This window comes from Andrena cerasifolii, chromosome 8 (assembly GCF_050908995.1).
Source record: "Andrena cerasifolii isolate SP2316 chromosome 8, iyAndCera1_principal, whole genome shotgun sequence".
Lineage (NCBI taxonomy): Eukaryota > Metazoa > Arthropoda > Insecta > Hymenoptera > Andrenidae > Andrena > Andrena cerasifolii.
Genome location: NC_135125.1, coordinates 10,480,886 through 10,504,171, shown reverse-complemented (window position 1 = coordinate 10,504,171; position 23,286 = coordinate 10,480,886). Strand labels below are relative to the sequence as shown.

The following is a 23,286-nucleotide window of genomic DNA, read 5'->3' as shown; positions in this document are numbered from 1 at the left end:
TAGCGCTCGTCTGTGATTAATGGGACGCTCCGGTGTCGAGCTCGTAAATTAGAGACAGCTTTTCTGAGCGCACGCACGATAGGTCGAACTTTGCCAGGAGAAGCAAGTGACTACGAGGGAACAGCCTGTATATACAACAGGGAATAAAGGATAAGCAGACGTCGGTGAACACGGGAATCAGTAAGGCGGAACAGCTTGCACGTCAGCATTGTCAGCAAACCGCGACTGTTGTACGGAGTCGACGAAGGATCGTCCCTCCGAAAGGAAATTGCAGATGGTTGGTGCGCGCATGTAAAGCGTGCCCCAGAAAGTGCCGGCAGATTTAATTCTCACAGTTCTGAGCAGGAATTAGAAGGGAAGGAACGGGGCAGTCGGTGGGGCGAAATGGAATCCTTTGTGAAAATATTTGATAGGCAGGGGAAAAGGAGGAAAAAGAGGCGAGCGATGTCCAAGGTTTGGCCAACGGTAATCTCCAGCTGCACGTGTATACGTGAAAGCAACGGTTACCGTATCCGTGACCGGAATTAATCTCGCGGATGGTTATCATCCGTCGCGTATCCTTGGGCTTTCCAATATTTTCGTGCTCCTCCGCGAGAACCCTGCGAGTCGTTCTCCTAACGGTGGACGCGCTGCCCGTTGCAATCCAGAATGCGTTAAAGCAGGCCACTGTAACGGCGTTATGAAAAAATTATCACAAGTGTATCACTGCGCGATGCGATAACTCGAGAAAACACTGGCGCGATCGGTATCAGTTGTAAAGCGGAGAATAACTTGGGAGAAGAATTTCGAAGGATTTAAAATGCAAGGTGCTCGGTTACACACTCTGTGTAATTGCAGGAGGGCGAACTGCATTAAACCGCTGAAATAGAGAACAGGGGAGCCAACGAACAAATTAGGACTTTCCGAATTAAATGTCTGCATTTGCATGCCGGGAACACAGCGGCAGCGTCGATATCGGTAATATATTGTTGGCAAACGCGAAACAATGGAATTAATGCCGTTTCCAATTACAGATACTGGATTTTATTCGTGTCCCTTCGATTATACGCGGCGAACAGAGACAGGTATACGGCGGATGGCATAAACACCGAGGACAGTGTTTCGATTTTCGCCTGTAATTAAATTAGTCGCGTGCAGCTTGTGTTTTTCTCGGTGGACGGTGAGGAAAGAGAGAAAAGCCAGGGAGCATTTCCCGTCGGCTATCGACGAATCGTTTAGTCTTTGTGTGCGATGGCCGGCGGAAAGAGGAATGGCTCGCGTTCAGGAAACGGACGGAGGTATATTAATTAACGGAGTATATCTAGTAATTAATATTTCGCTGTGTGCATCGACCAGCTCCGTCCCAGTCCTCGGCTTTGGAAAATCAGAGCGATTCTACTTTCCGAGTCTTTGCATTCCTTGAGGAGGCTTCGAGCAATCCAAAGATGCGAGTGAAAAATGAAAGAGCCTGTAGCAACCGCGAGCAGAAAATTCTGGCGAGCCTGACTGAAGAGGAATCGATAATTGCGTGGAACTCGTGCTACGGTCTCTAATTCCGAACGCAGCTCGCGGGCTGCATTGAACTACAGTTCGCATCCTACATCATCCTAAGGTAGTAAACAGAGAGGTGAACGGCACGGCTTGCAAATTCTCGCCGCGGTTTCGCGTAGTTATCGTCCGAATGTTTCAACTGTTGTCCACGGGTCACGGCGCGCGCTTCGCTGGGTTAAATGAAATTACCCAAGTGGAGGGTACATTACGCCGATGAAGTCTGCCCTAATGTCCCCGGTACTCCGGATTGCAGGCAGGGAAATCGTAAACCGTATTCCTTTTTCCTTCCGCCCACCCTTCGCTCCCTTCTCTATTTCGCTTCAATCCACTCAGCCATTTTTGACGGTCTGGTCGACGTTTGTTCCGCGGAAAGTGGACATTTTATTTTCCAGCGGCCATCAACTGGCCTCGGGCAGTAAACGAAACAGAGCGAGTCCAACCTCTCGCGACTATTAGATGCAACTTTAAATTACTCGAAGAGCGTTTCCTCGATTGAAGACTCCCACCATTCGAAGTTAAACAGTAGGGCACTAATCGAAACTTTGCTTCCATTACGGTCCCGTGTCTAATGAATACTTAAAACGTAGACAAACTACTTAGGACGCGAGGAAATCTGATTGTTCATAAGGTAAAGGGGTGGAAGGTTTGATCGTTCACCGACGACTAACGCCATCTCCATAGCGGGCAGAAAGGCAGGTGGTACCGACGACGCCCGGCGTCGTCTCGTTTCTGCCCACCACCGCAGACGCCGCGATGTCGACGGCGCAGCGCACTGCCGGAAGGGAGGCATTGAGCGCATCAAAGCTTCCGGACGTGCACGCTTCCCGCGGTTTCCTGCCCGCTGTGCGCGCCAAGTTGCAGAGCGGAAAAAGCTAGTCGTAGCGCACGAGTGTGCAAGTAGACAATTGACGACTGCTGCCCGCTACATGCTTTTTGCGCGTTCAATTTAAATGGGGACTAAATGGTGCCTGGGTTTCCGCCAACCTGCCTGTTGATGCGGAGCACGTCTTTTTGCGAGGGTCACGGGCTGCTACGCGACAAAAGGTCACAGACACGCTCTGGTTTTGCAAAAAGTGCGGACAATGCAGGCGATGGCAGCAACATTTCTAGGGATAATCGAAGCAGAACGCTGCGACGAACAAGCCCGAGTTTCGTTTAGTAAACCAGCGGAAGGTCGTCCCCAAAATCGCGAAGCTTCTCCGAGGACTACTTACAGCTTCCGACCCAAGAGCCGAGGCTTCATCGTCACGGTCCAACTCACCTGGAACAAGAAACGCATCGCGTTGTCATCACGAAGGCAGAACGAATGGAAGGAGCGAGCGGTGACGCGATAATAAATGTGGGAAGAAAAATGAGCGGGCCAGAGACGACTGAGAGGAGAGCGATGAAACGAGCCCGAGGTCCGCCTCGGGACGAGTTATTACGCGATCGGTCGGGGATCGCGGTCTATTCTCCCGAGGGTCGCGAAAATGGCGGGCTAAAAATTGCCGGACGAGTTTCTCGGGGAGTATCAAGAGTATCAAGATCAGAGAGGCGGGAGGCCGTGGAACGACCCTGACACGCTTCTAGATCTCATCTAGCTCGTGCTAGCCGCGCGTTACACGGGCCCCAAAGTCGTTTGCATGCCGCGCCATAAACAACTCCGCTCCCTTCTTAATTACACGGCCTCGCCGCGTTCGCGAGCAGCGTCTGCTATCGTTTATACCGTCCTGTCTCGGTTTCCTACGGGGAAATCCTGCCTCCCTCCCCCCAGAAAGGAGGGGAGGGCAGAAGAGCGAGGATAACGCTTCGCAACACGACCGAACTCCGCTGGATCGTGGTCGAATCGGAATAATAAAGCCGTCCGCTCCGTGTCGCCAAGGGACGCGGCGCGCTCGATCGTTCGCACGGACTTTATACGATCGGGAAAACCCATCAACGTCGCGCGATATCGCCGATAGTCCAAGCGATCCAATTAAATCGACGAACGTAACGAGACGCTTGCCCCAGCGAGTTAGTTTCAATTGCGCCGCCAAGCTCGCTATACATGTTAGAGATCCGAGGGATGAGGACTCGTCACCAGGCGGCTATCTCGAAATCGCGGAAAATCATCCGCAGTTATCGCCGTCGCAATGTCCGAAGGCAATCTCGTAGATAATGGAACGAATGGTAATCGAATGGCACCTATACTCGTCGAATTCTTCCAAGTACCTGTACCTCGAACGCGTCGCGTCGGTTCGTTAAGTCCGTCTTAGCCTCGTAAAACGCTGGAAGGAGCCCTGACGACCATTTAACGTGCCGGGCAAAAAGCTAGAATACGCGCAGCTTTCTCGCGGAGTCAATAAAAGCTCGGACGGCCATTGGTCGATGGGGAATCGGCCGGTAATCGGCGACGAGGCAAAAAGTTTGTTTGCATCGTATATCATTGTTCAAGGTGGAAAGTTGCGAGAAGGTGGCGGCGTGATGAATGTCGGCGCGCGTTAATCTCTTCGGCAAATGGAGGAGAAAATACCGCGGACGGGACAGGACGCGGCAAGTAGTCGTTCTCGAGGAGTTATCGTCGACTGCTCGCCGTCTCGACGTCTAGCGACGACAGACGCGTCGTCGCGATCCACCGATCGCGAACAACGGGCCCAGGGCTCCGGGTTACGCAACAGCGTTACCATTTTCCCTGTCCACCGTAACAAACGACCCCGGGCGCGATTAATCATTCGCCGGGGCACACGCTGTCCATTTTATTTTAACGGTATAACGACACTTCGCCAATGAAGATTTATGAACTGCCGTCTCCTTCTGCTCCGGAGCATCCTCCGCGAGAGGAGGGGCGATTTGCCTCGGGAACTTTTCAGATTTATTAGAATCTGTTATTAACACGTTTACTGCCACGTCACCCGTACTCGGGTGACAGTAAAGTTTCCGATCGGGCCGCGTCACGCGTATTGCGGTGACGCTTATTTTTGACTACTTGCGCAGAACATTCGTACGTGTTTGAAAATATATTTCGCGGAGGAAGTAACAAAACTATTGAATATTAATTAATATAAACTATATTTACTAATATAACTTAAATTTAGAGTAGAATATTTTTTAGTATAAACTATTGTTATGAAAGTAATACGAAAATGGTTTACTAAGAAAATTATGTGGAATGCAAAACTTTGAAACTAATGCGAAGTAACGAAAATAAATGACCGAGAATGATACCATGGAAACAAACGGGGCGGGAGGTTATTCTTGCGACAATCAGCGATTCGCATTTTTAAATATCGGTGGGAATACCCAACAGAATACGCTTCGTACAGCGGTACTCGTGGCCTGAAGGAGATTTCACTGTAAACGCGCGCGGCAGTCAACGTGTTAAGGCAGCAAGAGGAGACGTCAGTCAAAAGGCGCGGCAGATATAAATGGAAATGCAGCAACGTTCCGATAAAACAACGCGAGGAAAGCCTGTAACGAAACGGGCATGTTCCCTGTCGGATCGATCGGAAACGCGTTTCAGGCTCGTGGACGATTGAAACGCGATCTCCAACTCGTATTTCCCTGGCAGATGGAACTCGTCGATACCGCGCTGCGAACACGGAGGGAGCGTCATACCGAGCCGTCGTTAATTTCCTTCGTTTCCTCCGCGGCTCGATCCGTCGCTAATTATCCAGGAGCTTTCTTCCTCAAATAGGTCACCAGATTTTATCAGCTTCCCGCGGCTATCTCCCTCTCAGCACGGGTGCAAATTCAATGGCGAGATCTCGCTCGGGATACTGTGGACTCAGGGCCCCGTGACTCGTTTCATATTTAAACGAGAATTAACGCGTTCTTGGAGAACGTCTCGATACGCGAAAGAGTCCACAGAAGCCCCGTTCCCGTTTCGCCTCTATTTCAAATTAACGGCACGCCACGGAACGTGCAGGCGAGAGACGCGAAAACCTCGAGCTCCGGCGGAAAGTTTGAGTTTTGAAACTGTCGAAATTCGCGGCACGGAGCGATAACGAGCCACAAAGTTGCCGCTTAGAGCAGGTAACCCTATTCTCGAGTGAAACGCAGCTGTGCGGTCTGCTACGTGATCGCAGTGCACCTGGCGATCGAGCTGCGATTTCGCGTTCGCTAAGCAACGACGCACCCGTTAGAGGGCAGGGATCGCTGGAAAGTGGAAACGGGGAACGGACGCGGTTCGAGCGGTCGATCTCGCCGCGGCTGGATTAACAGCGAAGCCCATCGATTGTTTCATCGAATAATTAACAGCCTCGGTACCGTTTCGCGCTCGTTACGGATTAACGAGACAATTCGATCCGAGACACGATCCGCCGATCCCCCCCGTTCCAACAGGTACGCCCAGGAGCTATCGCGCGGAAAGTGACAGTTCAATCTACGCGACAAGAAAGCCGTGATTAAAACACGTTACCGCGGGGTCGGTGAATGGGGGATAGATACTGTCGCTCGACAACTCGGTGGAGAATAAAGCGCGGGGACGAACGGAGGGCTCGGTCCCGATATTCAGAGGCTGGCCGTATTTTCGCTCGGATATTTCCTCGTCCGATCGTTACCACCCAGTCGCAGAATGCTACTCAGCTACTTCCCCGGGCGTTATGTAAAATTATTGGAATGCACGTGTAACCGGATAACGAAGCCGATCGGCAGCGGCATTAAATCACGAGTCTGCGCCGCGACGCTCCTGTTCCTTCCATCTCGTTTGCCACCGTTGTCGGCTCTTTTTACAGTCCTTCACCTACTCGTACTACCTTGACGGTATATGACAGCCGATGTGCCGCGTCAATCGTCGACGATTTTCCCAGGATTTCGCTACAAGGCAAAGTGGAGATCGATGGAGAGTCGAGGGCGACGATCATCCTCCTCGCGCGAGTGCACGCGGAAATGGAGGCGGATCGGTGCGCCCGCGAGCACGCCGGTGCACCAATACAGAGGCGAAAGAGTGCCATAGCCAGCGGCTAGGCCGTTTCCCGACCTTGCCGAGCGGGATTCCTTAGACGCCAACAACTTGGCCATTTTTATCGGTCGTTTCCTCTATCCCCCTTTTTGCTCCGCTTTTTCATCGCTCCCGATCTAATCCCCGTCGCGGAATCGGCCTCGCCACGCTCGAGTATAAATTATTCCCCGCAGAAATATCGCGCTACCCTGCAACGTTTAATCGCGCCGACTCCTAGGCTCGTTAAGAAAATTAATTTCCCTCCCGTCGTTCCTTCCTTTTCCTTTCCACGCCGTCCGTCGGCTCCCTCCCCTTTCGCCCCGCGATTCATCGAGCCTGGCGGGAGACATCCGCGAAACTGTTCGAGACGGAGCCACAATTAACGATGTCGCGTTCGCCGCTTTTGTTCCCAGAGCGACTCTGACAATTACGATGATCCGCTGGCCGAGTTTCGTGGGAAACTGTGTTATATATATATATCCAGAAGTAATTAAAACCAAGGATAGAGAAGCGCGGGAGGGAAGGGTGGGGGAGGCAGAGGGTTCGAACAGTTCCATACGTTCGCGATAACAGAATTTCAATCTCTTCTGTCTGCTCGAGTAACCCCTTCCGCGCGATGTGGCGAAAAAATCGATCTCGCTCCTTGATTTTCCAGTTTTACTCGTTTCCATGCGATTTTCTTGAACCGCGGAGAGAACGGCGAGACATTCCAGAAGAAATTCGCCCTGACGCCGGCCGCCGGGGAAACAGACCGGGAATAAAACCAGAGTTTCTAGACGCGATCCATTTCGGCTCGCTGCATCGGCGTTTCTTCGCGACGCGATTCCGCCGAGGATTCGATTTCGCGGCTAGCCGACGCACAGTGGGGGAATTTTGCGATTTTATGGCCAAAACTACAGACATGAAATTTATGAATTTTACAAATTTAATGCAAATGTCAATTGAAGAACTATATCCATTTTCGTGGTCAAAACCTGAAATCTTATTTTTAATATATAAAATTCGGCACTTTTACCGAAACAAGTGATCCCCTAGGGAGTGATCGGTATAACCGCAGTCATTTTGGAGCGAAACCTGAAATAACAACCTAAACATTTATCTAGCTCTTTCTATCAGTATTTCTCTCTCTTTCTGTCAGTATTTCTGTCTCTTTCTGTCAGTATTTCTGTCTCTTTCTGTCAGTATTTCTGTCTCTTTCTTTTCTACAGTTTCTTGCTCTCTGTACTTTCGGTTTAGACCCCAATTGCGTCGACCAACGGAAAACGCGGTAGGACATTTTCCCATCACTACCCAGAGGATCGCTATTGGCCCCGTTCTGGGCGCGCCATTGGTCTGCGGAAAGATTTCAAACCGAGGGGCTGGAAATTGTGCTGCTACGATCGGCAGAGCGCGTAAATCGACCCCGCTAGGAGAATATGCTCTAATAGAAGAAGATCCATAGATATCCCGCGATGATCAGACTCCAAAGTGACGTTGCTGAGCGGCTCCATTAAGGAACCAACTAGCCTCTCGCGTCTCCTCGCCCATGACGAAATAACGGGTCCATGCTGGACGGGCAGAAACGGAGAACCGGTAACGCGCGAATACGCGTGTATCAGTGATAAGGTAGGGGGTACGCGCGCGAAACGAGCGGCAGAGTGAACGCCTATAAACTCGCGCAGGCGAGCGGAGTCGGCGATTTTACGATTCTAATCACGCGCGCCGCGGCCCGCACCACAGAGATATACGATCGCCGATCTGAAAGGGAAATCGAGCGTACGACACGCTTCCAACAGATTACCTGGACGATCGAGCAGCGGTTTTGCCCCGTCGTGAGCTGAAACCGCGACTAGATCCGAGGCCGGTACCCTGCTCTGGCGTACAGCCTCTCGATGCCCCCTCACCACCCCTTCGCCGCGGTGAATTTCTGCGTTATTTATGGCAACAAATTGAGCCCGATCCGCCGGTGTCGGGGGAAAAAGCAGGCGCGAGCAAACATCACTGGCTCGCTTGCGTCAACCGCATGTACACGTAGGTACCTGTGTATACCCGCTTTCGCGGCCTCGAAAACGCCGGAGCAGGGCCCCGTGCCATCGATCGCCGCGCCGCCATATGCTAGTCCAATTGGTCGATTCGGTGAATTCGATGGAGCCGCGAGGCTTCCACGAATTGCGATTGTTGCTTAACGCGATTAAGCAACAGCTGACCCCTGTCGACGGAGGAAGGGGCGTGCGTCCAGCACCGGATACACCGGCCTGCACCCGCGTAAATTGCAAATGGACGTTTCGCAGGCCATGGTCGACCCTGTTCCTGCTTATGCAGGGAGAGTTCTTCTAGTACCGCACGCTTAAGGGGGTGGGTTACCATAAAAATGTTCGAAAATTGGTTTTTAGAAAGTTTGCATATTCCGCTAACTACATCTTTTCTACGTATTTTAAGCGCAAGCGGGACCCGAAATTCCAAAAATTGAAGGAATTACAGTACAAAATGTACGAGCCTGCACATGAGATCGGATAACGATGTCCAACTTCAAACGCGATTTCCCAGAAACTACGTTTTACTAAGGGGGAAAATAAAATTCCGAAAACCGCTCCAACGATTTGAATGAAAATTTACAGGGAGCTGCAGGAAACTATTCTACTCCATGTATTGGCAGCACATTTTCAATATAAATTCTTTGGAGAAAGATAAAAAATATTTTTCCTACAAAAAAGGATAAAATCAGAAACTTCAACATAAACATTGTATTAATTTGTTTATCGAAAGTTTGCTTCCTGCACAAGATGGAGACTGTCTTACAGATTATAAAAATGCCTTTACTTTATGTTTTAGGTAATTCACCTGTCCGGAATCGTGTTCACCATCAAACGGTGCATCGCGTACACGCTCTCACATTTATATTTATAACTCTTTTTCCTATAAATATATTTAAAATTTTCTTTTTGCACATTAAAGTCAACGAAATGACGCTTAAAATTAAAACAAAAAATACCTCTATATTCATTTGTTACTTCAGTAAAACATGTTTCTAAAAACAGCCTCCGGGAAATCAGTTGTAATTGTGTAATAACTAAATATTTTTATACCAAAACATAATATAATAACCTGTTAAAGTGTCCTTCATCTGAATATAAAAGCATTTGCACACAAATAAGCATGTACTTTCCAAAATAAAATTCCCAAAGATTCGATTCTTTCTCTACCTCCTGACAGCTTGAAACGAGAGCACCAGAACACCGGAGCAATAGAGTAACGCAGCACTGTCCGCAGCCTTCCCAAAGAGCAAGCTTCTGAAACGTGGCGTGGCTTCCATTTCGGCCCGGAGCGATCTTCTTTTTGTTTGAAAAACACTCCGGCTCGTCGATATTACCGTTCCACGGAAATGCGTCGCACGTTCCGAGGGCTGCGCGTTTCAACGCGAGCACGGGTCATTGGTTGACAAGCCGTTACTCGAGCCGCGGTGAACGCGGACAGACGCAGAAGCGGCGATAAACCGCGGACATGACGGAATCTCCAGCAGTCTACGGACTGTGAAGGAAGTGGCACTGTGGGTCAGGCGATTTCGAGGCTCGCTTCGCGAAAAGTTCGACGAGTCTCTCGCGCCGTTGCGCTCTGCCCGTTGTAAAAGTTTCGCGGTTTCCTACGAAATGATCGTCGCAGCACTGAGGATCCAAGTGACTTTCCCATTACTTTCTAATCCCCTAAAAAGAGGCCTCTAAAAAAGCAGGAAGCTCCGCGAAAGACTTGGCCGGGAATCGTATTATTGTTTCATTATTCGGCGGAAATTCAAGCCACGTATCGGGCCCCGAGAGTGCAGCTATTTATATAAAACCAGATCCCGGCACAATAGCAACTTTCTACTCCTACACGAGGAGCGGTGGGGCACGGTGCACGCGCGCGTTACCGCGCTTGCTGGACCGTACGATGCCCGGAGAGCTCGCTTCGATCTTCCAGACAACGGGCAGCCCTGCAATTCCCCAAACAATCCGCGAAATCCATTGGACGCCAGGCGTTTGCATATAAACGCGCATATTTCCAAGTGCAACGAAAGCAGGCAGGAAGAGACCCGAGCACTCGACGCAACTTTCCCGCCCGAAACGTTCCGCGGTGTTTCGAATCGATAACTGAACTCGCGAAACTTCTTAAACACTTGCAACTGGGCTTTCCAGCGACGACGAGTCCCCTCACGTTTTTCCAACTCTCCACGACTTCTGGGGGCGGGGAAGAAAATCGTTTTCCCTGAGACGCTGGCTGCGCCCACCACCGTCGGGCACAAAGGGCATGCTCGTTGAAAGGACGACAGTCCCTGAGCGATGCAGCGGATTAAAGCGCGGACAAGCGACAAGAGAGCGAACATTGTCGCGACGGCGAACAGAAAGCTGTCTGCTCTCAGCCAGAAGGTTACCCTTTATTCTACTCCTACTACGTAGCTCGGAGTTGTCGAGCGAACAGCCAAGGGACTTTGAGCGGAGCAGGAGGGAAGGGCTGCACCCGCGCTGATTGAAATAAAGGACGAGTGGGAGGGCCGGGCGGACGGTAGAAAAACTCGGAGCAACGATGGGTGTAAATTGAAGGCACGCGAGGGCGGTAAATCAGCGCGCTAAGCGCGCCACGAGTTGCTTGCGAATGTCCAGGAGACAGCGATAAAATGCAAGTTCCGTCGCCCGTGAACACTTTCTGCTGGTCGAAGCGGCGTTCCTGTAGGCGTCGCTGATTCCACGAGTCAGGAGAACGCGCTGTGCCCGTTCGATGGCAATTTGGTGCTTTCGGTGTTTTTCGTGGCGCGGAACGAAGCGGAAATTCCTGGCTACGGTGATTGTGATCGTAGGATAAACGCGATAATCCAGCCGAAATCGGGGTAAAACCGAGTGGATGCCCGTCGATCGCTCTGGGCGGCCACGGAACGGTATTGCGTCGGCTTGGCTCGAAGGCTGCATTAAGCTAAAATTACGCGCGGCTCTGCCTTGGGTCCGAGGAGACCGAGGAGGCGCGATCTGTGCGGGCCGAGACACGCGATTTCCAGCCGAAGGGTCGACCAGCGTGAGAATGGCCGCGGGCTGAACGCGTCCCACGAATCGGTTGAGACGATCCCCCTGTGTCTCTTGCATAATGCACCATTACGGGCCCATGGGAGGAAAGAAGCCGTGGACGAGCACAGAAAGCGCGTCTCATCCTCGCGTAATGATACACGACTGTCCACCGCGTCAATAACGCTCACCAACGGTCCACCGAAGGGTCTTACTTCTACTGCTCCATTTACACTTTCCTACGCTCATCTCTCTCATCTCCTTATCGAAGGCTAAACATCCAGGTCTCCCTGTACCCTTCTGTTAAATTTCTCGTAAAGCATGGGCTCGTTAAGGGGGTATTCTACCCAAAAATTCTAATTTTTTTTTTGATTTTCAAATATTGTAGGGTTTCGAAAATATGTCTCTAAAATATTAAAGTGAAATTCGAAAAACTCCCAGAGTTATAGGGGTTTAAGGCCGCAGCGTGGCCGGCAGTCGTTCCCTCAATACTTGTATCTAAAGAGGCTATGACTGCCAGAGAGAGAGCTGCCCAACATGATTTTTTTGAAGCTCAGGAAGGTTTCCTCTACGGTCCTGGTATACCAGATTAGGGGTAAGTTACAGAAATTAGTTGTTATCTACCGCAACTTCAGTCGTATAGGTGGTACTGCAAGAAAAACTTTAAACGCGTTTTTCTCGAAACAATTTTTTTAGATCGGGCGCACATTTTTCTCAAAAACTACTGGACCGATTGAGCTAAAATTTGACACACATTTAAAGTGAACGTGTACCTATAGCCACGAATAGAATTATATCAATAGTTTCAGTACAACCTTCCCCACACCTTGTTTTAGCTCAAGGAAAGTCGAAAAAATCAAATATAAATTTTTAAACAGCTGTGATGTCGGTAACAATGCCCGGACTTGGTTACATCTAGTTCGGACCATAACTACACTCATGTAGATTAAAAAAATCTTTGGTACTTTCGTTTCAGATGACTAGGACGGCCGCAATTCGTGCGCCCGATGGGGCCGGTTTTTGATGACATGGCCTGCGCTATGGCGTGTAACTTGTACAAATTTCAATATAATGCATTCCAAAAATTTGTGTTGATAGTTCAAACACTACTAAATATGTGTGCAAAACCCCTGCCCTGTAGGTGCGATAGGTTTTCCAGAATTAATTTTCAAATATCACCTTCAAAAACGAGTGTCTAGACTAGCATACCCCCTTAAGGCCCCGACCAAGTTTGGTGAATGAAATCCAAATGGGTCCAAGTCACCTCCGAGTAAAGAAGTCGTGAACTGAGTGAGACTCGAAGAAGGGTGTACGTAGGCGAATAAATCAGGAAATGGAGGGACGATCGACAATGAAAGCAAACTTTCCCCATCCTCCTCTACATCGTCCGATGTAAACCACTATATTCAATAGAAGCCCCTTCAGAACGCCAGTATATCGCTTCCAACGATTATAAACCAGCAGACGAGTGCACCATGCATCTGCATACAACTCTGTATCATTCCTTGTAGCCTGCATTCGTTATGTTAGGCCCTGAGCCCACCGTGGGCCCGGTCCCCTGCTCCCGAGGTATTTTAATTCAGCACGGTGAAAAGGATTTTAACGCGTGGACGGGGCGTACGCGTCGAGCCGACGCTTTATGTTCATTACTGCGTTCCGTGATCGGAATTACGCCGAGTTTCGCCCCAGCGATGGCTACTAAATACCATCATTATCGACCATAGAGGCTGATCCTCGGTGAAGCAATCTGTTCGTCATTAACAGCTTCAGGCACGCCGAGTTTCCGCGGCAGGAATTCACCGTCGTCGCGAAATTATGGTCCTCGCGATCCCCAGGATCGCCTCGAACTCCAGGATTCGCGTACCGGGGAATTCGAACGACATTGTCGCCGGAGAAGAGGCTGCTGGGCGAAAAGTGCGGCTAGGTCAAGGCGCGTACAATAATTCACGGCGGGTCGTGCCGGCCCCGGTCACTTAGGCCCTTATCTAAGTAGGAAGAGCTAAGGGCGCCATTATGCGCCCGCATTATCAGCCGTGTCTCTACGCCTCGCGTTTACGACCTCGTGTCAGGCTCCCTCCATCCTTTCCCGTGCACTCTATTCATTCCCCGGGTCTTCGACGTGGCCCAGGATTTACCGTAACGACCGGCCAGGAAGGTCGACCCAGTGTCGAGGACCCTGGACCTGACCTCAGAACGCCTCCGCCTGGTCAGTTCCGCGGATAATGGCGTAAATAATTTAGCACGGCTAGAAAACCGGTGTGAAACAATCGCGATCGCGCGAAGACGCTGGGCAAGCCTGCTCGGTTTCAGCTATTGACGTTCCTCCCATTGACAGATAGCCGACTTGACTTTTCCAGCTGATCATCCATGGATTACGCAAGCTTCCGCGACGCTGAGACTCGCGGGAGACCCGCGGAGGCGATCGGCGAACGCGACAAAGTGACACGGAGTGCCGTGGATCGACGCTAAAGGCGCCAATAAACTTGAATCCCCCTCGTTATCCGTCGATCGAGCTTTTCTATGTTCGCGTTAAGACCGTCGATGGGCATCGCATGCAAATTAATGGAGGCCGCCGCGACCGCGGAGCCCTCGAACTTCGATAGGGACGGTGGATTGCCGGGAAATTTACGGGCCACTTTAGAAAGCTCACGTCAATTTTACGACGCCGAGCGCGCGCTCCATCCTCGCGACGAAGCGAACCTATAAAACGTTCGTGGTGCTTCGAGCGACTGCGCGCATGCTTAATGGTCCCGCTTATTGAAATTAAAAGAAACTTCGCGGCAGACCTGATCCCGTAATCTACGCAGACCGATTCCCACTCGCGGAGCGTGGAAATTCGTGGAGAAGTTGCCGGATCCGGAGCCCCCAACTGTCTCAAAGGCATCGAGGACACTCGAGCCATAGGGGGAACAGTTCAACGACCTGTTACACAAGGTCATTCAAGGTCAGCCGAGGTCACGAAGACAACGATGGGCAGAGCGATCTCGGAGCTGCTCCCTATCGAGAAATCTGTTGGAGGGGAATGTTCAGCTTCAGTAGAGATCGGACAATGTGCAGGATTGAAAGGGTTACTCCATCATCTGTAATGCGATTAGAGGTGACCCGTGTTCTTCGATCAGCGTTGCTCGCCCCTCGGAGGTCCAAGTAGCCTCTCGATTCACAGGCTGGCCAACGGTCGAGGCGTTTAATCAGCGGCTAATCGATCAGCCATTATCAGCTACGTATTAATCGATGGGGGCTAATCGACCGTCCGTCATTCATTATCTCCTCTATCGACGAGATTAATCGCAGCGCTGGACGAAGGATCGAGCAGCTCCATCAGTTTTTCGCGGCAGTGACTTCGGCCTGCTGGCTTCGTTTGGACTCACCGCACCTTATTTCCTCCCGTTTGCGATGCCCCGCTCTTTTCGCAGGGCCGCTGGCAGCGGGCGAGCGCTCGGTAACGAAGCAATTAGAGGCTAGTTCCGAAGCACCGTTACTTTCCCCCCGAAAAACAGGAGAGCGGAGATTCCCTTTCGTTTGGCCGTTGCCCGGACCCGTGATTGCCGATTAACCCCCTTAAATCGGCAGCGATTTTTTCGCTAACGACGTCCGCCACGCGATGCAGTGCCCTCGGAAACTTCGCAGCGCCCGAGTTTCCACTGCGAGGATTAACGGAATCCTTGCCGCTCTTCGACGCGGAATCGGACGAAAATGCTTCTCTGTGCCAGTTTCGCGTTCGGCTAGCTCCGCGCGTTTCGCGCAATTAAAACCACGGCTGGCCACTTCGTAACGCGCAACGCTCCAGTTCCCCATTCTCCCGTAAAAAGAAAGCCTCCCCAAGAGATACGCTTTTCACGCGGCGTATTATATTTCCAGTTGGCCGGGAGATCGCGAGAAGCTCTGGGCTGAATGGCGAGCTTGATGAAAACGGGGGAGGAGGACACGGTGTGCTCGGTCTCCTCGCGACAAGATCCCGCGAATTAACGCCTCCGTGCGGTCCGATGCAATTTCTCTACCTCGGTGTCGATAGCGAGAGATTCTAGCTGAATTATCGAGGTTAGCCGCGGAGTAATTAAAACGTTACTTGGCGATCGGTGGCGCAGCCGAGTTCCTTTGCTCCTCTATAAATGGGAACTCGTTCCGGCGGTTTAATTTTCACCGAGAACCGACTGTTTCCGCTTTGGCGACTGACCGAGCAACTGCACCGCCTCCTGTCTTCCACGATCGTTCACGCCTCAAAGAAATTGGGTGCAACGTTTACAGACCCTGTTAATTCTCCCTGGGAATATTCAATGGCGAAACCCGCCAGCCCAACTGGCGGCGGAATCACGGTAGAAGTTAGATATTACGAGACCGCTGTTAGGCAAACTGGTATGTAATTTCGATGCGGGTGCTCGCAGCCAGAAGCTCGCGTAATTGGATTCGCCTAGCATCGAACGGGTTTCTTTGATACTCTTCCCCATTCGCGGCCGTAACTTTAACAATGTTAGACTGCGCGTTTCACGGGGGGATTCGATTGCTCGCTCCGCGAGCGTTCCGCGGGCTCGTGAAAGTTCGCTGGTGTGCGTTACGATGTTTAACGAAATCATAACGGGGCAGGAAGCTAATAATTTCGCCTGCCATTCAGGCCGACAGGCACCGAGGGAAACGAGCCCGAGTGCCCGAGTATGAGAAGCAACACATCTGCTTGCATGCCCACCGCTTAATTATGTTATTCCTCTTTTTCCTCTGCACGTAACCATCGTTTAATATCCGATAATATACAGCTCCGTTACACGGACGTTCCAGCTGTCGATAACAGAGCCGCGAGTTGTTTCGTTTCGCTCGAACGTGCCCGATGACAATATTAATCAACGTGGCGTGCAGAGCTCCGCGAGGCGAACCGCTGGGAAACGACGCGAATTGAAACGCGAATCTACTGGCTGTCGATACCAAATCACGCCACACCGCACATGCTATGGACTCCGCGGATGCTGGTATCGTTGGTCTATTTAGAAACTACAGGGTAATTGTGGGAGAGTTGCCGCGCCTTACGCAAAATTGTCACAGTGTCGAAATTTTGCAATGAAAATTTTTTCCAAGGATATATATTATTTAGCTGAACATCTTGTGCTACTACTAGCATTAAAGAAAATCAAAATTTTAATATTTGTTACCCTTAAAAGGTTGAAACTTTTTGAAATATTTTTAATTTATACAGTTATAAAATACAATAAAATTAGAAAAATGAATAAGTAAAGGTATTATTTCTGCTTTTCTAAATTTAATTCTTCCTTCCATATTCGTTACACATAAAATAAAAATAAAATGTGAAAAAGAGTAAAAAGCCCACAAATATGTTTGGATTATCAGATTTGTCATTAAAAAATTAATAATTTGCTTTGAGATATCACGGTATCTATTTTGAAACACTTTTTTTATATTTTTAACATTAAAAACATCATTTAGTCGACTTAGGTACCTCCTGATACAGTGCGCATAAAAGTGCGGCATCTATACCCGAGAGAGACACCGCACTTTCGTATTTCCAACTGCTACGTCGAATGTGACTTATTCTGGCCGAGAAATATTCCACAGACTTCCTTTAATTTTGAACTACTACGATAGCAAAAATAAACTCGACGTATTAATGCAAAGCGCGGTAGTCTTACCTCGAAAAATAGCAAAATCATTAAAAGTAATAATGGAAACACGTTCTCGCTTATTAATCTAACCTAAACTAACATCCTAAAGCAAGTAAAATCGACAGTATTGTATTTTCGTACCGATAACCCTGAAATACCGAGGGTGCGGCGTCTCTCCTAGTGCGGCATCTCTCCCACAATTACCCTACGCGAGCTCGTAACAATCGGTGAAGTTTCTTCCTCGCGAGTAAAGCTCTTCCTTCCTCGCTCGACGCTATAACCGAGAAGATTACGCGTTCGGAGCTGCAGTTACACCTCTGGGAGGCAACTGTTACGCTAATTAACCCAGCAAATACGCGGCAAAACGGTGGCAGTTTGTTCACAGCGAGGAGGGTCGCGTAGGAGATGAGAAACGCCGCCGCGACAAAGGAAGAAGCGGTTGGTGCGCAATCGTCCTGAGAGATTGGAAAGCAGAGCCACTGTCCCACGATCCTGACGTCAGTAATTAAATGGGCCGGCGTAATTGAAATTACCCGCACGCCGCGCGCCGTTCCGTTCGCAGTTTCACGTGACCAAAGACAATAAGCCACGGAGATACGTGGAGACACTGTTGTCCTGGTTTCCAGGATTAAACTTCCGTCCTGGAATCGGTCTCCGCTCACTCGCCGAACAGAACAAACGACTCCCTGGGTTCTTTTCTCCGGCTATGGACGCCTGCTCGCTTTGAGTCACCGATATCCGCCTCGGATACCGTCGCCGAATTTAAAAGCGATCCCACCAGCAACTACAAGGCTAGCTTGCCGACTTATCCTAACCGGACACCTCTTACTTCTCCACGAATTAGTTCAAGTGCGAAATCCTTCTCTCTGGGACTCGACCAGGTGAACATTGTCTCGCAAACGTCTATGGAAATCGGGAGGCCGCCTACGCGGATGCGGATCTGCGACCTTAACCCACTGACACTTTCTCCGTGTTCAGTCTCTTTTTTTTTTTTTGCCGTAAGGCTGCGGCAGGGATTGGAGCGCGCGTATATTGGCCAGGGCAAAGGCAAGCTCGTTTAATAACTCGGACCGCTGCTTCCTTTCTCCCTCGGAAATCGGCCGCGCGAGACTCCTCGCTGCTCCAGCTGTATTTCCTGCAATTTAGGGCGCCGTCCACGATTTTCGAGCGGCACGAAAAAAGTAATCGATGCGAGCGACTTTCGCGTGAGAGCAGCGTCGGGGACGGAAAAAGCCAAAGGGACACGCAACGGTCGGCTAATAGCGGGGTCCAGCCGCATCCACGATGAGCCCCCTGAAACAATACGGAGGCGATCGGCCGGCTTCCACGTCTTCCGGCAACTTTTTCTCCTCCGCTGCTGCCTCAGAATTTAAAGCGACCCGCGGACAAGCCGATGGTGAAAAAACCAGCGCCCAGGAGATATCTGCCGATTGTTTTCCGCTCTTCCTCGTTCGTCGACAGGAGTTATCGTGCCCTCCGATATCGCTCTGCGCGGACGTGCTCCAAATCCCCCCGAATAGTCGTGAGAACGTGCGTTTTGGAGGAGAGAAAGAGTGTGTGTGTGTGTGTGTGTGTGTGTGTGTGTGAGAGAGAGAGAGAGAGAGGGAGAGAGAGAGAGAGAGAGAGAGAGAGGAACGGCATCGCTTGGGTAAAAAACCCGATGGACTGGTTCTTCCGTTTGTTTTTATCCTCGCCGCATCTCCCTCAAGAGAGGCGGTCCGTTTGTTCGAATTTTAATAGGACCCCCTTTGTCCCTCCACCTTCCCTGTTCCTGGTAGACACCTTCCCAGGGACCTCTCCTGTACCCCGAGGACCTCGCACGTCCCGCGGAAACGCTTATGCACGGGGAACATCTTAATCCGGCGATGGATGATACGAGGGTGTCCATCTCCGCGTGCCCTTGGCGCTATCCACGGGGCTTCTTTTAGACATTTTCTCCCGGCGTTGAAAATTCACGACGGCCTTCGCGAGCTTTGTCGTCGAGGGGGATCCGAAAGTTCGCTCTGGCCGCGCTTCGACGATTCCCAAGCGACTTACGTAATCCCCCGGGACGCTCAGCTTCCCGAGATAACTGTGTTAGAGGATTCCAGAGCAATTAGGAGTCGCTCCTTGGTCTCCAGGCCCTTTCAAGGCTTCCCGAAGATCATCGGAGAGTGTCGAAAGTTGGACGACGTGCCGCGAAAAGGAACGACGCTCCGGGGGGTCGCGAAGCCGCTCGGTAAGTTCAACAGAGCCTCGCGAGTTTTCCAATCCGGGAGGATCATCTTGACGACGCGATCAACGTCGCGGAGAGAAAAGTTCCGCGGGGAAATTGGGGAATTACGCCCACGCCTGCCCGCTTTCGAAAACAGCGCTCGGTTGAATTTAATCCCCCGGTCGGTTGATCGTGACCACCCCAGCTAGGAAGTCCCTTGATCGTGGCACGTGGAGAGGCAAACATCGCTGAGGAAAGTCAAACACCAAGGACCGCGATGTCTGAAGCGTGGATAGTCGCAATGTGCCGATTCCTATTAGCTGAGAGCAAATATTCCTCGACATTCGAGACTCTTGGGGACGCGTTGTCGATCCATCCCTCGCGTCACCTTCCTGAACGTGACGTCCCAAAGGTCTGCTAATCTCGAAGCTTCGAAACGCTGTGCATTTTCCGATCCAAGCTCTAGCACGGTCCGAGTCACCTCTGCTTCACTCCCACGTGCCATCTTCGCGAAACTCCGGCGCGTGTTCACTTCAGCGTGTTACACAACCGTCACAGGAGGAGACGCATCGACGTCTCGTTAACTGCGCCCGGCGGACACGCGGCTGCGACTCAGCGTTGCATAAATGCATGGTGGCTTTCCAGCGGCGCGCAAGGAGGTCGACCACACAATGGGCTCGGGAGACGCGACAGAAGAGGCCGAATAAAATCGCCGGTGGCTGAGGGGCGCATTAACGCGGCTCGACGGTCCGCGGCGCGAGGAGCGAAAAGAAAGCAGAGCGCGAGAAGTCCTAACAAAGCGCGATTCTATCGGTCGGAAAAAGCGATAGGCGAGAAGAAAGTCGAGTGGAAGGTCGCCCGAGGAATATTCCCCTGCGAGGGGGACGCGCCGCGCTTTGTATCCCACTAATTGACTGGCTCTTGTCGCGATTTAATTACATCCGATTGTTGGTTTAACCTTCTGCACTCGACCCACTTTCGAGCATCGGAGACGCGTTTTGACGTTCAGCGAGCTGCACTCGTGGGCTTTGTCTCCCTCCAATGGAGCTTCGAACAGTGCCAATTCTAATTCCAGCTCCGCAAGGCTCTTCGTAGATATCTTTCGTTAATCAAAGCTAATTGCAAGGCACCTAGAGATTTTCCTGTCAGACGTCATTCCCCCGAGGCGAGTGCTTCGAACGCAAGCGATTGCCGATTGCACTCTTTACAGCATCGGAAATACGTCCCTCGAGATGCCCCGGGGTGGCTCAGCCTCGACCTCGCCGAGCTTCCTCTGCAGATCGAATATCAAGGAAGGTGGTTCCGGTTCTGTCGATCGGAAGGGAATGAACAAAAAAAAAAAGGGGCAGAGCAGGAAGAGGCGAGGAGTGCGGCGGATATCCGAGGAGACTGCAGGAAACGTCGGAGGGAGCGCGTTTCCCATTGGGATCGGTTCGCGGCTAGGGGTAACGAGAGATACGGCGCGGCAGAAGGATGAAAAACGAGAGGAGGCTGAGCGTTATTGCGCTTCGAGAGGCCACGGGGCACGGAGTACATCGAGAAGAAAGCGAATTATGTTTACTACCCCGACTAGGCTCGTATAAAGTAGCGCCTCGTTGAGACCTACGAGCAATAAAAATCCTATATGGCAGACGGTGATACACGACTTCTGTATTGAATCAGCGCTGCCAGCCTCCCTCTGTGCATATGTACACCAGCGCGTATATGCGTCGCGCTATTTCATCCACAGTGGAATTATAAACACTTCGCTGCAGGATTCTCGGAATAGAACAGCGTTTATTCTATTCCCTCTCATTTTCTCTCTATTTTTACCCAGCCGCGCGAGTTTTCACGCGATTAATCGCGCAATGCAAACGAGACGCGACATCCGCCGTGCCAGCTGACGGGGCAACGTTGGAAATGACACGCAACGGTTGCAGAGCAGCGATACGATTTTTTGCTCCAATAATATCGCAGCAGCCCGGGATTAATCCGCCGCTGGACACATTTACAATTCAAAATCCCTTAGCCAGCTGCAGCCGTTCCACGATCTAACGGACCGTGAAATTTCACCGTCGGATTGGAGATCGAACGGATCGCGAGGCGCTGTCGCGTTCTCCACTTTCTAGATCCTCTTTCCGCCGTTCAAGGCGTCTCCAGAGGAAAGAGAGAGAGAACCGGAACACGGCGACGGCCATTTAAGAACTATTAAGCTGAACGCTTCCGTTCCTGTCGATCAGTAGAGAGGAAGGAAGTGACTGAGAGACCTGCGACCTACAGGTTCAAGCGAGAGGTCCGCGACCAAAGTGTTCTTGACTTTAACCCTTAGTATCGTGTTGTTTTTATCACTCAGAAAAATTCTTATCGGTCCATTTTTGTCCATACTTCATCGTAAAAATGAGCAAAAAATTCCTAGTGTAACAATTTTTTATATAAATAAAAAAATATGGATATAACACCAATGTTAAACCACGAATAAAGGTACCTATGCATTATAATGTTAAGCCAATGCTCGGTTTTGCAGAATGTTGCACTAGTGTTGCACACATTATTATGTTCGACATCAAATTTATTCACAAGGGAAATCCGAAATAATTGAGAGAAAAATTAGCATTTACCTGGTATCTTCAGTATTCCTGGCGAAATTAAGAGTTGCAATCAACAATCCGAGACAGTGTATCACAGTAGAATTTCTACGAATGTATTTCTGCCCTAAGGACACTTGTTACACATGATAATAGTAAAGTAACGCTTTAAAGTTTATGAAAAAGTCCCCAAATGGCGCGCATGATTTTTTCAAACAATCTGTTTCTCAATAATAAACTTGAAATATATTCCCGTTATTCTTAGAGCGTAAATACTTCATTTCCGCCACTAAGATAACCCGCGGAAAGTTAATTCGGCGTTCGAGGTACGCCCAAGTCTTGCCACCCGAGGTTTCCAAGAATTCGCGTACGCAACAGGCTCGCGGTGAAGTTAAGAGCGCCCGTTCGCACAGAAAGCCCGCCAGCTTCGCCACTGTTCCCACGTAGGTAATTGATTTCGTCCAATAACCATGCATCCAGGCGATTTAGTATGCAGATGGGCCGCACGGCCATTTCGATTACGTCCACCGCGAGAAAACCTGTTCCCGGATCTGTTCCGGGACGGGTTTCCGTTTCCCGGCTCGTTAAGGCGACACGGTGCGCGTCCCTCGTGTTCCAGCGACCAGAAAAGTGCATAAGCCTGTCGCGACTGGGGCCCCCTGCTTCTCTTTATCCCTTTCCCGTTTATCCGTCGCCTCCCGTCGCCCTCTCGCACCACCGAGGCGCGTCTCTTATCGCCGCAGCCGCACACAACCGCCTCTGCCTCTCGCGTCCGGAGACTTTTAAGCCCGTTTTACCGCTACAGATAATGTGGCTCCATTACTGAACGCTGTGCCGTCCATCTCCCCGAAACCTACTTTCCACGAGGCCGTTTCAGAAGCCCCGCGACTTCTGTTTCGTAGAAGCTCACGCGCGTCGAGGGTATTTCTCGCTTTAACTCCTCTGGGGGTCGATTTCCTCACCCTTGGTTCATTTAAGCAACAGGATTATTCAAACACCGATCGGTGCTCCCGTGATAGGTAAATTAGCGAGTCTAATCGGAGGATTGAATTAGCTCGGAGCCAGCGGGGACCAGACAAATTGGCGGATCAAGGGGGCCGTTTCCGAGGGATGGGTTGGCCGATTGCCGCGATTCTCGGATAATCGACAGGCATTTGCGCCCGCTGGGAGCGAAGATTAAGCTTACGGCTTGGTCTTGAAGGGACGAAGTCGAGGCTGCAGCGCGTCCCGGGCGTTCTTAGGCTTCCAGATTGTAAATATCGCGGCAATCCTTAAACCGGGTCCAGACCTGAATGCGTATACGCTGAGCAGGCTGAGCGCGCACGAATGACGCATGCGGAGGGGTCGAAAGTGCCATTGTGTCTTTCTTCGCCAATTTCTGTGCTTAGCCCACTCCGCAGTCGTAAAGATGGTGTTATTAGCTAAATAAACATACAGCTCAACCCTGCGAGTCATCCTGTTTACCAATACACCTGGTACCCCGGGGCGA

General features: G+C 50.8%; 1 protein-coding gene across 2 annotated transcripts in view; it reads right to left on the bottom strand.

The window, feature by feature from the left end:
• The window catches only part of LOC143372758 (uncharacterized), an 86,823-nt gene that overhangs the window by 27,768 nt on the left and 35,769 nt on the right, over positions 1 to 23,286 (bottom strand). Inside the window, exon 2 of one of the 2 annotated variants that reach the window (XM_076819306.1) lies at positions 2,745 to 2,791. The exons of the other annotated variant lie outside the window; for it this stretch is intronic. Within the exon in view, the coding sequence (XP_076675421.1) occupies positions 2,745 to 2,773 (29 nt within the window). The 5' untranslated portion in view covers positions 2,774 to 2,791. The remainder of the gene's footprint in view (positions 1 to 2,744; positions 2,792 to 23,286) is intronic. 2 annotated transcript variants of the gene reach the window in all.